Source organism: Callionymus lyra, chromosome 1 (genome assembly GCF_982586985.1).
Source record: "Callionymus lyra chromosome 1, fCalLyr1.hap1.1, whole genome shotgun sequence".
Taxonomy (NCBI): domain Eukaryota; kingdom Metazoa; phylum Chordata; class Actinopteri; order Syngnathiformes; family Callionymidae; genus Callionymus; species Callionymus lyra.
In genome coordinates, this window is record NC_141818.1 from 50,484,315 (window position 1) to 50,497,996 (window position 13,682).

At 37.8% G+C, this 13,682-nt stretch overlaps 1 protein-coding gene across 1 annotated transcript; it reads left to right on the forward strand.

The window, feature by feature from the left end:
* Positions 1 to 185: 185 nt before the first annotated feature.
* Positions 186 to 13,432, forward strand: ubac1 (UBA domain containing 1). The gene is made up of 10 exons (XM_087811697.1): positions 186 to 591; positions 3,650 to 3,770; positions 3,849 to 3,922; positions 5,098 to 5,205; positions 5,269 to 5,371; positions 7,414 to 7,522; positions 9,579 to 9,891; positions 9,976 to 10,062; positions 11,637 to 11,775; positions 12,657 to 13,432. The coding sequence occupies exons 1-10, from the start codon at positions 454 to 456 to the stop codon at positions 12,770 to 12,772; spliced, it is 1,308 nt and encodes a 435-aa protein (XP_087667823.1). The 5' UTR covers positions 186 to 453; the 3' UTR covers positions 12,773 to 13,432.
* Positions 13,433 to 13,682: the final 250 nt, after the last annotated feature.

The window sequence follows — 13,682 nt, forward strand, 5'->3', positions numbered from 1 at the left end:
TTATATCAAATTAAAATACTTTTTAATACATATTTAGAAACACTTTTCGCTCCCTTATTTTTGCTTGATGGCCCCTGTAATAATATCTAAAATGTGGCCCCAGTATAACTATATAAAGACGAATAACGCGTTTTAAAAGGAAGAACGACAACTCCCATGATGCTCTTCGGGCGCTGCCATCAAAGTTCAAAGTTCATTGGTCCAGTAAAAATAGGCTGCTCGTCTCTCGCTTGTTACCTGGAGAGAGAGAGAGAGAAAAAAAACAAAACACGTCAGAGATCACGGAGCGGACGGACCGGTTCCCAGCAGCACCGAAGCCCGACACCAGGAGCCGAACCATGGCCTTCAGATAGACGAGGCCGCGGTCTGTGGATTTATTTTGAAGAGCGACGCTGCTAGCACTAGCTAGCATTAGCTGGCACTAGCTAGCCTCAGCTAGCATTAGCCGCGGATATGTTCGTCCAGGAGGAGAAGATCTTCGCGGGGAAAGTGCTGAAGGTTCACATCTGCACCATGGACGGAGCCGAGTGGCTGGTGGAGGTGGCGGAGGACAGCAGCGTGGAGAAGCTGAAGGAGAAGTGTCTGAAACATGTAGGTTTGTTGTTTGTGTTGACGGTCTCCGGGTAGACTCGCTATTTATAATTCATCTGCTGTTCACCCCTCAATCCTGACATCACCCCCCCTGTCTGTCACACCTGGTCAACACCTACGTCACTCACTCACCTGAACCTCGTGTCTCACGACAAACACACACCTGTACCTGCGAGCTAAGAGTTTATTGTTATTGTACTAAAAATGATAACATACACAAGTCGTCGTGACAAGAACACAACAAATGAAACTTTTGCCACAACAACACAAAGAGTTGTGAGTCACTGTGAGGGTGAGTGATGGGAGTGCCTTTGAGCAAGAGTCAGAACCAGAACACCTTATAACTTGTTTTGTGGTGACGACAGTAGAGAACAAAATGGATTAATAAAACAGAATTTGCCACATTTAAAAATGAAATAATACATTAAAGTTCACCTTATGTGAAAACTCTTCTGACTTCTTCACATGTTGTAAATGTTAGTCTTCAAAATGCAGTCGTTCATTCATCACGACGTTGCTCCGTTTTGAAGTTATTCCTTAATAAAGTTCTCGTCTGAAAGAGATGACGGTTTAAATTATACATTGTGACATCACTCTGGTGCAGGTGTCCTCCCCTAGAAGCCCTAAATGAGTTAAGAACCAACATGTTAATAAACAAAATAAATATTTATGTAAACATGGTGAGACTTACTTCTGCCTTTAGGTGTTTTTGTAATGTGTACATTAAGCAGAAAACCTTATTTTTATTATTCGTTTTTTAATAGGGAGTTAACAGGAGTTTTAGGGGTGAGTTTGAAATGTACGTGAGTCCTTGAATGCAACTTGTCGTGGTTGCTTGGAAGAGATTTCTTCTCAGCCAAAACAGTGCATTTTTAAGTGGGCGGGGCTTAAGCGTATTTTCTAATGTAAATATCTTTATTAAATGAGAGTTTTGTGCAAAAAGAAACTGAGTATAATAGAGTAAGTAAGTCATTTTTATTTGTAAAGCGCAGGGTCACAAAGCGCTTAAACAATATTCAATAAAGTATATACTTTAAAGGACAAGATACAACTGATAACACAACAGGAGTTCCAGAAAATCAAGGAAAAGCCTGAACAAATAAAAACGTCTTAAGATGTTTCTTGAAGGAGTCAGTAGAGGTCCTAAAACAATTGAAGAGACACTTAAATCAACACATTATGTGCCCTTTAATTAACTACAATTAAATGATATTAATGATCCGGACAGCAGACAAATAAAAATAGATTAAAATGTATGGATATAAATTAAATTTAAGGTAAAGTGCAATTTCTTTTTTTACATTTAAAAAAAATGATAAATCTATATATATTTTAAATGATAAACATTTATTTTAAACCATGACAGGAGTATAAATAGAGCCACACTGTTGCAAAACGAGTGCAACAATATATTAACTGTGTTATTACACTGTCATGATGGAGTCTCGTGGAAAATGCAGAGTCATGTGACTTTTCATTGCACAGTTTCTATATAAATGTCGACGCAGTAGAAACGACCAACAGGAGGAAGTTCACTATACAACAGTTTAACCTTAACATTTCTCAGGATTTTAAAAATAATGAAATACTTTCCCTCATCAAAAGGATGTTTTGCATTCGTTATACACGATGTTACAAAAATCAATTCAAAAAAAAAGAAGACATTCCTGTCCTGAGATTGAACGGCTCTATCTCAGCCATTCTTTCAGGTCTGGTGATCAATTATTAAAGCGCTCGCAGGGATCACCGTGTCTTTGGCTCTTCCTGACCAGGAAGTTTGATAGAGGACAGTAATCATGTTTCACAGGCTTACGTGGTTAAGTTACTGTTTATTACCGTCCAGCGCGTCACTGCGCCAGAGTGTGTTTCACCTCCAGGAGTCGCTGACGTACACGACACGTTACTACGTTTACCTTCGCTCGCTTTTAGATTCCTCCGGGAATTTTTATTGAATAACGACTGAAGATCTAATGTCAGCTGGACACACTTGAATATAGCAATATTTCCATGATACTGTAACGATACATTTTTATTTTGGCCTTTTCATTATTTCATTTTAATCAGAGTTATTTTATGGTTAATATTTTAATAAAGTGTTTAAAATAATTTGATTAACATGCAAATATTCAGAGCATTTGTTCATTTCTGTGTTTCAATTACACTTCTGGCCTCTAGACGGCAGCAGTCATTATGTCCTCCACAGCTAAAGGAAGAATGATGACTGAGGACGAGAGGATACAGTGAGTCCAGCAGCTTTTAAAGCTGATGTTTGGAAATATTTTGGTTTAAAAACAAATGAAAGCAGTTACGACTTCGGCAAGAGTCATGTGGTCTGTAAACACCAGAGTCAAGTACTCCACAATAATACTACAATACTACACATATATCCTTGTTTTATTTCCAAGGTATCTACAAAACAGTCCCATGTTTCTGTTGTTTGGAATAGTATGATTAGATTATTGTTATGATTGTTGTTATGATAGTGATTGTTGGTGTTGTTGTTCCATTTTAAACCGAGTGATGTCAACTGTTGTCTCACAATGTTGACGAATTGTTATTATTATTCAAGTTCAAGTTCTTTTATTGTCAAATATACATGTATTAAGACATACAGCATAGATGAAATTGTATTCCTCTCAGACCCAAGATGCAAAACATGAAGTAGACGGTTAGAAGGACATTAAATAAGACATTAAAAAAAATGGATAAACAAAAATAAATAATCAACAATACTTAAATAACTAACTAATACACAGAATATCAACAAAAAACACGTTTTTTATTCTCGTATATCATAATTATTGTCGTGGTTGTTTTATTATTTCCATTCTGAAATATACAAACTTTGTATCATCTTTCAGATTTCTATCAATTTTATTGCCTGAATATATTTTTGTAATTAATCAAAGTAATCAAATGACAAAATGCATGTAATTACATTTAAATTCTCTTGGGTTTAATTGCTTTTTGTTGTCATGAAACATTCTGTTGATTGAAAACTTTGGTGAGTGTGAGCTGTTGACATGAATTTTTCATTTTTCTCTCAACTCTTGTTTAGTATGTTCACGGAAATCTTGAAGACCCCAAAACCCTGACCCACCACAAACTCATCCATGCTGCTACAGAGCGAGTCCTCACCGACACCAAGACGGTGGCCGATGAGAACATCAAGGACAAAGGTGCGGCACGTTAACTCCAATCTCGTGATATTTTAATTGACCGTTTACAGTTGTAGGTTGACCCAATGTCTGTTCCAGATGTTTTACTGCTCGTGAAGAAAAGACCACCACCAACCCTTCCAAAGATGGCCGACGTGAGCACAGAAGAGAAGGTAAGATCACGATTCTCTTTTAATTCAAGTACAGAAGCTGGTTTATTTTTTCTTGATCTGCATTTTCTAAACACACACTAAATAGTAGGGGTGTAACAAAATACTGACACACTTGAATATAGCAATATGTTTTCCCATGATACTGTATTGATATTCAAAAGCACTGTAATGATTCATTTATATTTTGGCCTTTTGATTAATTTTTTTTAATCATAGTTATTCTATTGTTAATATTTGAATAAACTGTTTAAAATAATGTGATTAACATGACAAATATTCACTGCATTTGTTCATTTTTGTGTTGCAATTAAACATCCGGCCTCTAGATGGCAGTAGTCATTACTTCCTCCACAGCTTAAGGAAGAATTACGACTGAGGACGAGAGGATACAATGACTCCAGAAGCTTTTAAAGCTGATGTTTGGACATATTTTGGTTTGAAAACAAATGAAAGCAGTTACGACTTCATCAAGAGTCATGTGGTCTGTAAATACTACAACACCAGAGTCAAGTACTGGACAATACTACACATATACATCGTTGTTTCTACACTATCACAACACCAGAGTCAAGTACTCGACAATACTAAACATATATACTTGTTACTACACTATCACAACACCAGAGTCGAGTACTGGACAATACTACACATATATCCTTGTTACTACACTATCACAACACCAGAGTCAAGTACTCCACAATACTACACATATATCCTTGTTACTACACTATCACAACACCAGAGTCAAGTACTCCACAATACTACACATATATCCTTGTTACTACAGTATCACAACACCAGAGTCAAGTACTCCACAATACTACACATATATCCTTGTTACTACACTATCACAACACCAGAGTCAAGTACTCCACAATACTACACATATATCCTTGTTACTACACTATCACAACACCAGAGTCAAGTACTGGACAATACTACACATATATACTTGTTACTACACTATCACTGTATATCACTGTATAGCGCATCAACACACTCATGTATTGAGCATGAAAGCGAAGTCTGACTGTGATGAACTAGTGATGAAGTCCCTGCAGAAGAATGAATCATCAGTGAGTCATGACGTGTCAACATGACAGTGACGGCCCTTTGATGGTTGCCAGACCCACCAGTTGCATTGTGTAAATAATTCTGATGTCTTGTCATTCCAGAAGAAACAAGAAAACAAGGCTCCAGACAAGGAAGCGATCCTGAAGGCCACCGCCAACCTCACGACGCGCCACACCGACCGAACGGTGACGCAGCACAACATCAGAGACGTAAGTGGGTTCTAGAGGGTCCCGTCCTTGGAAGACGCTCCTGACACTCGGCTGCTCGTCTAGTTTCAGACGGAGCTCAGGAAGATCCTGGTGTCGCTCATCGAGGTCGCACAGAAGCTTCTTGCCTTGAACCCTGATGCCGTGGAGCTCTTCAAGAAGGCCAACGGTAGATGTTCCTCAAACACTCTTGTTAAACAATATACATATTTTTTACAAACAATTTCCTGAAGGAGACCACCTGAGGGATCAATAAAGTTCTACCTAATTAAACTGAGCGCCCTCTACAGCTACATATGTATTTGAGGTCGTTGACCCAGAGACAACACAAGGGTTAATTGTGTGAATGCTGGGAAGCATTCATTGTGTGAATGCTGGGAAGTATTCACACAATTGAGATCCTGTTTTCTTCTGACCTAAACTTTGTGCCGCTTCTCCTCCCACAAATTTTATCCGATTTGAACCATTCAAGCTTTTATCAAATCAGCTTGTTTCCGAAATGCAGGCTATGTTCTAGCTTTCTTTTATCTCTTCCACTCTTTCTTTGATTCCTCTTCTTCTACCCCATTCATTTCAATGGGAAAAATCTTCAACTCACATCCAACTCCTTCCAGTTTGACCTACTACTTATACTTTTACGACGAATTCTACTACTACTTCCACTACTACTACTAATACTACTACTACTTATACTTTTGCTACTAATTCTACTATTAATTTTACTTTTCTACTACTTCTACCTTTACAACTAATTCCACTTCTTCTACTTCAACTACTAATCCCACTAACACTTCCACGACTACTTCTACTACTAATACTACTACTGCACAGCTACAGCCACAGCCAGCATTCACACTGCATTTTCTTCTGGAAATGCAATCTTTCTAGTATTCACTTGTTACTGGTCTCTGTTATATGCTGGTTTTTAAGTAGAACTTTATTGATCCCTCAGGAGGTCTCAGACCTTCGGGAAGTCGTTTATAAGTGGCATCAGAATATTTAATGATTGAATTTATGGCCGAATGATGAATCGATATGATCGCGATGTTCAAAAATGAGAAAATAATGAGAAAAGATTATTATATAGCTGAGGTTGCGATTTTATTTAATGTTCAATTAATTCATCTTTATATCCTGACATCGTTCATTTGAATCCAGACTTGTGTCTGCATTCACACACCTGTGCGCGTGTGTGTGTGTGTGCGCACCACTGGCGTGTTTGTGTGTGTCAACAAAGTTACCTCATGCAATCACACAATTCAAATTGTTTAAATAATAAAACATTATTGTGTATGACAGGAAATGCACTTAAACACACGAGAAACAAAAATATGCAGTAAGAAAAATAAGAAGAATGACTAGTGTTTTCACTTTTCTTTACTCTGAAGTTTGTTTGATTTATTATTGACTCATAAATATAAATGTTTACATCACACTTGTAGCACGTTTTTACACTAGTTTTTAGTATTTGCAGTGCATATGTTTTGTTTGTTTAGTGTAATTACAGTAAATAAACCTTCTCCCTTTATTTTAAGGTTTGCTTAATTTTCCTTTATCATAATAACTACTAAATAACTTTATCTTGAGAATCAAAGAGAAATAAGTTGATCATTTATTGTATAAGATAAAAAAAAAGGTATAAAAAAAGGACATTGGAAAAAGTTTCGCATAAATAATCGCAATCACAATATTTCGGAAATACTCGCAATTATATTTTTTTCAATAATCGTTCATTTAATTTACCTAATTTAATTTAACTTTTCAAATGTTAAAACTTTGATTTTTTTAAATTGAACACTGACATTTAACTGCCTTTTTTAAGCATTTAAATCTTCTTTTTTGGAGAATAATTAAATTAAATAATTTCTATATTGAAAGATTATGTTTGTTTTTCATCATAGAATTAACATTAATAATCTCATTCCAATAATTGATTATTTTGTTCATTAGAAAATGTTTAATTCATCTGAAGTGTTAAATTAACTCAACATTCTGATGCCACTGAGTGACGTCCGTACCGTCGGATCAACCGGGTTCAGAGATCCGGTCATACTTTGGTTCTGGTTCAAAGGGTCTCGCTGCTCTGGATTAGCTGCATCTATTTGAAGCGACGTGAACTTGTCGCACTCTTGTGTCCGTTCATCGCCGCCGCAACTGGACCTGCTTGACCCGACGACCAGCTGCTCTGACTCCGTGTGCTTCTGTGTGCAGCCATGCTGGACGAGGACGAGGAGGACCGCGTGGACGAGACGGCCCTGCAGCAGCTCACCGAGATGGGCTTCCGGGAGAGTCGAGCCATCAAAGCGCTCCGACTCAACCAGTAAGTCTTGAACGTTTGGCGATGATTTCTCTTCACAAAAACAAACCGACGTCAGAATTTCCTCTCAAACGTTCTCATGTAGTGACTGCGTTAATTCTGTTTACTTTGTTTTTACCATCGTAGTTATTTATTCAGTAAAATCACGTACATCATTTATTGAAACAACTTCATGTTGTATAAATATATATTTGTTTTAAACACTATTGTAAAAGTACACGGCTAAAAGAAAAACGATGATTTAAGAACAATAATTCAAATCACTCGCACGTCTTTTGGTACTTTCTTTCCTTCTGGAATAATATACACAAAATCTTATGTAAGATGTTTTTTTCGCACAATCTTTATTACATCTACAAGTGGGGAAATATTGCGTTATTCGATATTGGTGTCTTGAATTGCGATATCGATATTAATGCGATATTTTTTTTCTTTCACCTAAAAATGTAGCCGCGCACATGAGCGAGTACTGTGCGGGGGTTTAGAGAAGGAAAACCATGTGATATTTTGCCTTTGAGTATTTCCGCGCTTCGGTGCCGACATGATCGTATAAAAATATCACTTATAACGCTCAGTCTCGCGGGACTTTTCATCGGTTTCCCGCCAAACTGAGCGACATCAGAGAGGAGCCGCCGGCGCGTCGTGATATCACCAAACCAATAATAAATCCACCTCCTTGTACACGCACACATAACACTTTATAAATGACGCTAACAACTTAGCTCGTTAGCATACGGTGAAGACGGACAGGTTTGTTGGGAAGTTCACGATCTTATAAGAAAACAACTGAGACGAGATGAAAAGTTCTTACAATATGTTGCTTTAACAAAGGAGGTAGAAAGAGACGAGTGACTGGATCACTAGTGTTTGACTAGATCATAAGTTAGTATTACTTCCGTGTATATACTGAGCTGCGCTAAGTCAGCACGCCTGCAAGACGCGTCGCCATAGCAACCAAGCCTAGCGATCTGCGCCGCACAGACGGATGGAGACGTAAAGGACAACAAGACATAAAGTACAAATGTACAACTTTACAGAACGTGACACTGATTGGTCAAAAGTGCGCTTTTAAGAAATGCTTGATTTATACAATACATTTTTTTTTTAATCATCGCACATGTTTTCGATATGCAAATCGCACGTGCCAATATCGCGATATCAATTTTTTTCTATGTATCTTGCAGCCCTAATCTGAAGGAATTTGTACAACAAGAGAATCAATATTTGGTGAAGAGTTAAAACTAAGATATGATTAAAATGATGAGGAAGTGGATTAACACTGTTGAAACCATAGAAACGATGGAGGGACTCGCTTATAAATTGAGATATAAACAATATTGTAAAGATAGATGGATGGACAGATACTGTATTGATCCCCACAGGAGAAATGATTTTGCCGTGCAGCTATAAAACATCCATCCATAAATAAATGCATGTAAAAACAATCAAATAAGTAAAATAAATTCATAAAAAACATATAAAAGACATACATTAATAATTTAAATGTTGCCAACAGAGATCTGTTGTAACAAGAAACAACTGATAAAAAGACTTTTAAGGTTAATCCAGAACCTTTGACTGTATTTATGCAGCCCTCGTAATGTCAAAGTTTGACTATGTATGAATGGTTGTAATGCATTAACAAATGTATTTTGTATTTATTATTCATTTAAATGTTCACATAAAACTTCCCTCCTTTTTTTGTGCATATATTAATCCCTCAAAACATTTTATTTTAATTGAAGAAATGTTTTGAAAAAAACTCATCTATACAAGAATACAATTGCAGCTTATTTAGCTTAATAAATGTCATGCTTTATGACGCATGTCCTTTTTTAAGGGATTTTTTCATCTTTCTTTTTGCTTGACGACCCCTAAAGACATTCACAGAATTTAATGTGGCCCTTGAAGAATTTTAATTGCCCACCCCTGGGTTAATCAACCAATACTGACATGTACACTCGGACGTCTCTGATTGGTGGAGCTGATCGTGTATTTTTCAAAGATATTTGTGAAGATAATATTGAAAGAAACATGTTTTTATCTTCTCTGTCCACAGCATGTCGGTGACTCAGGCCATGGAGTGGCTCATAGAACATGTGGACGACCCGTCGGTCGACGCTCCGCTCCCGGGTCAGGACTCGTCCTCCTCGTCCTCCACGACAGCAGCAGGAGCTACAGCTGCTCCAGCATCAGCACCGTCATCATCATCATCATCTTCATCAGCATCAGCTCCTGCTCCTGCCTCCACAACTAACGTTCGCCGCAGCCTTTCCAGTCAGTCCAGCACAGACGAGAGCAGCAGACAAGACGAGCTGACGGAAATATTCAAGAGGATTCGCAGGAAAAGGGAATTTAGAGCGGATTCGAGGGTGGGTTCTTTGATTCTGCTTTGATCAACGACTTCTCTGTATGGTTACACAACATGACAACCTGCTTTTCAACTTGTTGTTCAGGCTGTTATTGCGTTGATGGAGATGGGCTTCGATGAAAAGGAAGTGGTTGATGCTTTGAGAGTCAACAACAACCAACAAGATGCTGCAGTAAGACTTGAAACTCTTTCTTTTTACACTCAAAATATATTCTGCTGTTTATCAACATTGAATTATCTTACGAACAGATGGTATTCATTGATGCAAGTGTGTATTGTGAACAATGAGTTGATATGATGCATATCACGATACAAGGATACGATTTATAGTGATATATAGTGATAGTGTAGTAACAAGGATATATGTGTAGTATTGTCGAGTACTTGACTCTGGTGCTGTGATAGTGTAGTAACAAGTATATATGTGTAGTATTGTCGAGTACTTGACTCTTGTGCTGTGATAGTGTAGTAACAAGTATATATGTGTAGTATTGTCGAGTACTTGACTCTGGTGCTGTGATAGTGTAGTAACAAGTATATATGTGTAGTATTGTCAAGTACTTGACTCTGGTGTTGTGATAGTGTAGTAACAAGTATATATGTGTAGTATTGTCAAGTACTTGACTCTGGTGTTGTGATAGTGTAGTAACAAGTATATATGTGTTGTATTGTCGAGTACTTGACTCTGGTGTTGTGATAGTGTAGTAACAAGTATATATGTGAAGTATTGTCGAGTACTTGACTCTGGTGTTGTGATAGTGTAGTAACAAGTATATATGTGTAGTATTGTCGAGTACTTGACTCTGGTGCTGTGATAGTGTAGTAACAAGGATATATGTGTAGTATTGTCGAGTACTTGACTCTGGTGTTGTGATAGTGTAGTAACAAGTATATATGTGTAGTATTGTCGAGTACTTGACTCTGGTGTTGTGATAGTGTAGTAACAAGTATATATGTGTAGTATTGTCGAGTACTTGACTCTGGTGCTGTGATATTGTAGTAACAAGGATATATGTGTAGTATTGTCGAGTACTTGACTCTGGTGTTGTGATAGTGTAGTAACAAGGATATATGTGTAGTATTGTCGAGTACTTGACTCTGGTGTTGTGATAGTGTAGTTAAAAGTATATATGTGTAGTATTGTTGAGTACTTGACTCTGGTGTTGTGATAGTGTAGTAACAAGTATATATGTGTAGTATTGTCGAGTACTTGACTCTGTTGCTGTGATAGTGTAGTAACAAGGATATATGTGTAGTATTGTCCAGTACTTGACTCTGGTGTTGTAGTATTTACAGACCACATGACTCTTGACGAAGTCGTAACTGCTTTCATTTGTTTTCAAACCAAAATATGTCCAAACATCAGCTTTAAATGCTCCTGGACTCACTATATCCTCTCGTCCTCAGTCAGCATTCTTCCTTTAGTTGTGGAGGATGTAAATACTGCTGCCATCTAGAGGTTTAATTGCAACACAAAAATTGAAAAGTATTTGTTTATTCTAAAAAATGAAGTTGTTTTATTGTTTATACTATTGAAATCAAATTAGCCATAAATACTAGGGTAGATAAAAATAACAATGGTCTAAATAAAATGTGATTTGTAATTTTAAAAGCATATTTCTTTAAATCGATACAGTGATGTGAGAAAAATATGGTGATTGTAAAGTGTATCGTTGGTCAAACATCTTAACCGTCCTTCTCTTCACGTCATTGATCATGTTTTTCTCCTGGACTTCCGTTCTTCAGTGCGAGTGGCTGCTGGGAGACAGAAAACCTTCTCCTGAAGACCTGGACAAAGGCATCGACACCAACAGTCCACTCTTCCAAGCCATTCTGGAGAATCCAGTCGTCCAGCTGGGTTTAACCAACCCCAAGACTTTACTTGGTACAGTTTATCTTCAGATACTTACCGTATTTTCCGCACTATTAGACGCACAGGATTATTAGGCGGACCTTCAATGAATGGCCTATTTTAGAAGTGTTTTCATAAATAGTTTGCACCGGATTATAAGTCGCATAGAATAAAAGATACAGTCAAACGTTTGACTGGGGTTGTGTTATGCATCCACTAGATCACAGGTGTCAAACTGGTCCAGAAAAGTGCATAAATATGCTAAAGGGAATGTCAACAAAACAGTCAGATAAAGGAAAACTTTATTAAGCGTTCTGACAACTCGGTTCACTCCCATGGTAAAGATGTTCAAATGATGTTTAAAAGCTTTCAAGCAGAGTGATTCTGAGTGTACAACAACCAAGACACACTCGCTCAAACCGGTGGCAGTAATATCACTCCATAGACGTCTGCCGTGACGTGACGTGCGTCGTTAATCCCACCCCGTGATGACACAATTGCGTTATCCCGCCCACGGCATGTCGGCTCAGTCGGCGCAGAGTCATGAAAGTATTTGTAAACAAGTCACCCACCAGGCAATGTTCATATATAAGGCGCTCCAGATTATAAGGCGCATTTGAGAAAATTAAATGCTTTTAAGTGCACCTTATAGTGCGGAAAATACGGTATTCACCGTGTGTTTGACCAAAGTAAGAATCTGCCAGTTGTTTAATCAAATATCATAATTTCTCTTGTAAATAAGTGAAAAGATAGAATAAAGAAAATGTATGTTTACTGTAGAAAAACCTTGTAGTTTAAACCCACTTTCACTTTCAAAAACTTAATTCTATCCGTTCAAGGCTGGACGACCTCAGTCCAGTTGTTGCGTAACAGGATTTAAACAATGTTCCTCATGGTTTGTTTTCCATCTGCAGCGTTTGAAGACATGCTGGAGAACCCTCTCAACAGCACACAGTGGATGAACGACCCAGAGACGGGTCCTGTAATGCTCCAAATATCCAGAATCTTCCAGACCCTTAATCGCACATAGAGCCTGCTGCCCCCCCCGACCCCCCCATCCGTGTGACTGGCAGCTTGTGTGTCTCCACCGTATAAGAAGGTGTGTCTACGAGTGTTTGTGTGGCAGAGACCAGCGTATCGTCTCTGCCTTGTGTTACACATAAATATTTATAATAGGAACGTTTAAGAAATATACAGACATTTAACATTATTATTATTACGAATAAGACTAAAGAAATATTGAAGTTTTTACATTTTATGGAGCAATTTGTAATCCTGACGGACGAGAGTTATTTTATGTCCGTTCAACATGTACGATCGTTGGATATGAGTTTTATGTTTGCGCCTTTTTTGTATGTTTTTTGCTCTATTTAATTATGGATTGTCTGATGTTACATTTGCTCATCTGTGATCGTTTATTTCTCCTGTCGAGATCCGGGTGTGATTGGGGAAAAAAAAAAAGCACCAAAGTGAAGAGGCTAATATTTCTTCAGATACCTCGTCCTCCATGTGTGTGTGTGTGCGTGCGCGTCGTCACGAACATCTCGGACTTTCTTGCCTTTTTAGACAACAGCTGTATGTAGTCGTCTTTTTCTCGTCACGTTTTTTCAAGAGAAACGATGTATTTGTGTCCACGTGCTCGTGAATGTTTCATTAAGCACTTTGTTTGAAGAAAAAAAACGACAACCATGGATTTGTTTTCAAGGCCTTTGAATGACTGGAGGTGCACGTTCATCTCACGTTCATCTCACGTTCATCTCACGTTCATCTCACGTTCATCTCACGTTCATCTCACGTTCATCTCACGTTCATCTCACGTTCATCTCACGTTCATCTCACGTTCATCTCACGTTCATCTCACGTTCATCTCACGTTCATCTCACGTTCATCTCACGTTCATCTCACGTTCATCTCACGTTCATCTCACGTTCATCTCACGT